The sequence below is a fragment of the Pteropus alecto genome, unplaced genomic scaffold, assembly GCF_000325575.1.
Source record: "Pteropus alecto unplaced genomic scaffold, ASM32557v1 scaffold48, whole genome shotgun sequence".
In the NCBI taxonomy this organism is placed as follows: domain Eukaryota; kingdom Metazoa; phylum Chordata; class Mammalia; order Chiroptera; family Pteropodidae; genus Pteropus; species Pteropus alecto.
In genome coordinates, this window is record NW_006442110.1 from 1,426,999 (window position 1) to 1,430,085 (window position 3,087).

General features: G+C 62.3%; 1 protein-coding gene across 2 annotated transcripts in view; it reads left to right on the top strand.

Annotated features, from left to right (window-relative positions):
• The window catches only part of SMARCD3 (SWI/SNF related, matrix associated, actin dependent regulator of chromatin, subfamily d, member 3), a 27,795-nt gene that overhangs the window by 18,490 nt on the left and 6,218 nt on the right, over positions 1–3,087 (top strand). The window contains exons 1-2 of one of the 2 annotated variants that reach the window (XM_025039009.1): positions 38–258; positions 3,052–3,087. The exon at positions 3,052–3,087 is cut by the window's right edge and continues 173 nt beyond it. In XM_025039009.1, the coding sequence (XP_024894777.1) occupies positions 181–258; positions 3,052–3,087 (114 nt within the window). In that variant the 5' untranslated portion in view covers positions 38–180. Of the gene's footprint in view, positions 1–37; positions 259–3,051 lie in introns of those variants that run through there. The other variant, XM_015596187.2, reaches the window with a different exon arrangement.

Sequence of the window (3,087 nt, forward strand, 5' to 3'; positions counted from 1 at the left end):
GGCGTGGGCCGTGGGCCGTCAGGGCAGCCCTGAAGGGGCCCCCTCCCCACTCCGCACGAGTAGAAGTGTGAGAGAGCCCAGCAGGACTCAGAGGGGAGAGTTGGAGGAAAAAAAAAAAGGCAGAAAAGGGAAAGAAAGAGGAAGAGAGAGAGAGTGAGAGGAGCCGCTGAGCCCACCCCGATGGCCGCGGACGAAGTTGCCGGAGGGGCGCGCAAAGCCACGAAAAGCAAACTTTTTGAGTTTCTGGTCCATGGGGTGGTGAGTGGGGGAAAGTTAGCGGGGGAGGGTGAGCGAGCTGGCTCGGGCTGAATGGAGGGATGATCGGGAGGGGCCGGGAGGGGGCTCCCGCTCTCCACCCGCCAGCAGGGCCACCGCGGCCCTCGGCCCAGCCCCGGGACTGTGGCCGGCGCCCTGGCACCCGAACACGTCGTCAGGCGGCCGGCCGGGGATGGGTGCCCGGGCGGGGAAGGGAGGCGTTCGCGTGGATTCTTGTCAGGGGCTGTGGGTGGGACTTGGGGGCTGTCCCCCCCAAGTGGGGGGTCCCGTCTGGACCAGTCGTGTTTTCTTCTGTTCTTTCCCTTGTGGGCCCAGGTGTTCACCCCTGCCCTGGGGGTGGGGGTGGGGGACAGGCATGGGCTGGGCTGTCCGTTCATGGAGAGTGTCTCTCTGATTGTGGCTGGGGAACAAGGAGCAGGTGACCCTGGAGGCACCACGAGCAGGAAGCTCTCTGGCTGAACAACCTCTGCATTCCGTCAGTCACTCCGGAGGGCTCTGGGGTTTTGCTGATGGCCTCTGCCATCAGGGTCAGAGGCAGGCCCTCTCCAGGGACAGACTCCAGATTAAGGGGTCTCACGATCCCCCGGCAGACTTAGCCACCAGAAACTGATGTCCTTAATGCCTCAAAGGTGTGAAGGAAGGGCTGGACTCGGGGACGTGAGGCCTAGAGATGGAAGGGGCTGGGCGGCGCCGTCACAGGCCAGGGAGGCGCACAGGGAGCCCGAGGGAACCCGGGGCCACTTGAGGGCACGGGAGCATCAAGCTGGGACAGCAGGGGCCAGGTTCCGAAGGGCGTAGAGGGCGGTGGAATGGGAGATGCAGGGGTTCCAGGACTTGGGATGGGTGCCGGGGTTGGAGCCGGGTAGAGAGGACGCAGTCGGGTTTACTATGGCCAAATTTGGTTGTGACCCCAAAGAAGGCCCGTCCTCAGGGAGGCCAGAGTCCCTAGAATCTTGGCCCTTCACGGGGGTGGCCCTGGTGGCTGCCACAGCTCTCTGGGGCCTGTTCAGTGGATCAGTGAGTATCACCGGCCTTGATAAATGAGAGCAGCCGATAGGGAAAATGGGCTTCCTCGGGATAGGTAACTTGTCCCCCAGCCCTGGGGATCTCTGGGTAACTTCCCAGGGGTTCCCATGTTAGTCAGCTGAATTACCAGTCCTAAGCTTGCTGCTTGGGGGATTCTCTTTAAAAAGGCCCACCTAGGAGGGAGAGAGGCTACACACATGGATTTTTCATTTGGCCAACTTAGAGCTTCAGTTCTTGGGTAGCTGTGAACCCCACTGCACCACTCCCGGGGCATCGTCTGTACTGGCGGGGAATGGCCGGGCTTGGGCTCCATTCTGGGCCACCAACCTGAAGGTGTGAGTGACAGGGTCAGGTGGGCAGGGGAGGCAGACACATGGACAGGCAAGTTTCGCTGTGGGAGAGATGGACAGAGACAGCTGGCTGGCTGGGGGTTAGGGTTAGGCACAGTGCCCCGCAGGAGGAAGAGTTGGCAGTTAGAAGGGATTCAGCAAGCTCAGGGCGCAGGGTTCCTCGCTATGCCTGGGGGCAACTGCACTCCTCGGGGTACAGTGGTAGCGTTTAATGATGATGGGCACAGAGTCTGCATCCATGGCTCCCTAATCTCCTTCCTGCTCTCCTTGTCCCAGTCGGCATCCCACCCACCCTCCTCTGGCCCTCCCCAATCCCTCCTCCAGAACCTGGACAAGCAGGGTTTAAAAAGTCTCTGGAACAGTTCACGCCATGAATATGCATCTCATCTGCATCCCGTCTGAGCCCCTGGGTAGTGTCAAGGGCATACACCTGCCTCTCTCCTCTCCATGGCTCCCTTTGACTCCTGACTTGTGACCTCACTGGGGTGGGGTGGGAAGTAGAGGAGGTCTGTAGGATGGGACCACCTCTGGTGATCCAGGTGGACAGGAAGGGAGAGCTGGATGTAAGAGGAAGGGCCACTGCTTTTGACCTACGCAGGGCCTCCAGTCAGAGAATCCTGGTGGCGTTTGACCTCGGCCCCTCTGGTTGCCTCCAGCCCCACCTCCAGCCTTCACCTCGGGAGCAGAGTATAGGGGTGGGCTGAGTCGGTGAAGCCCCCTGGGGGTGGAGGCTTGGAATCGGCAGAAGGGGACAGAGGTCAAAAGCAGGGGCCCAGAGAGAAGAGTGGGTTGGGATGAGGAGGGCCAGTGCGAGGCATGACGGCCCAGGAAGTGGACTGGGAAGCAGGCAGTAGGACGCGGGGCCGCAGGAGTACCCGCGGGGAGCTCAGCCCCTAACTTAGGTGAAGCCGCAGAGAGCAGGAAGCCCTGGGTCCTCAGGGGCCAGCCGCTCGGTGCCAGGAGGAGCTGCATGACCTTGGCTAGGTCGCTCTTCTCCTTGAGCCGCGGTTGCCTCATCTGTCAAGTGGGGTTGGAAGGACCCGCTCAGTCTGTCTTGCAGAGGAGCGTGTGGATGTGCACATCCTTTGAAAAGGTTGAAAGGCGCCATTAATATTCATTTTCGCGGTACCTTCCGCAGATGCGAGGCTGGCAATGCCCTGTGCAGTTGCCTGGCTTCAGTTAGCTTCCTGCAGCGAGACGCAAAGCCCCTCCGCCAAAGCCGCGCGGTTCCGGCGCCCCCGCCCCTCCCACCCCTCCCACCCCTCGCTCACGCCGGCGGCATCAGGGTCACCGGCCGGGGATTTGAAGTGGGGGAGACGCGGCTCACCACGCCGGGAGCCGGGGCCCTGGTCTGACCCGCGGGCTCCTGTTTCTGCTTCACCCCCGCCCCCCAACCCAGCGCCCCGGGATGCCGTCTGGAGCCCGGATGCCCCAC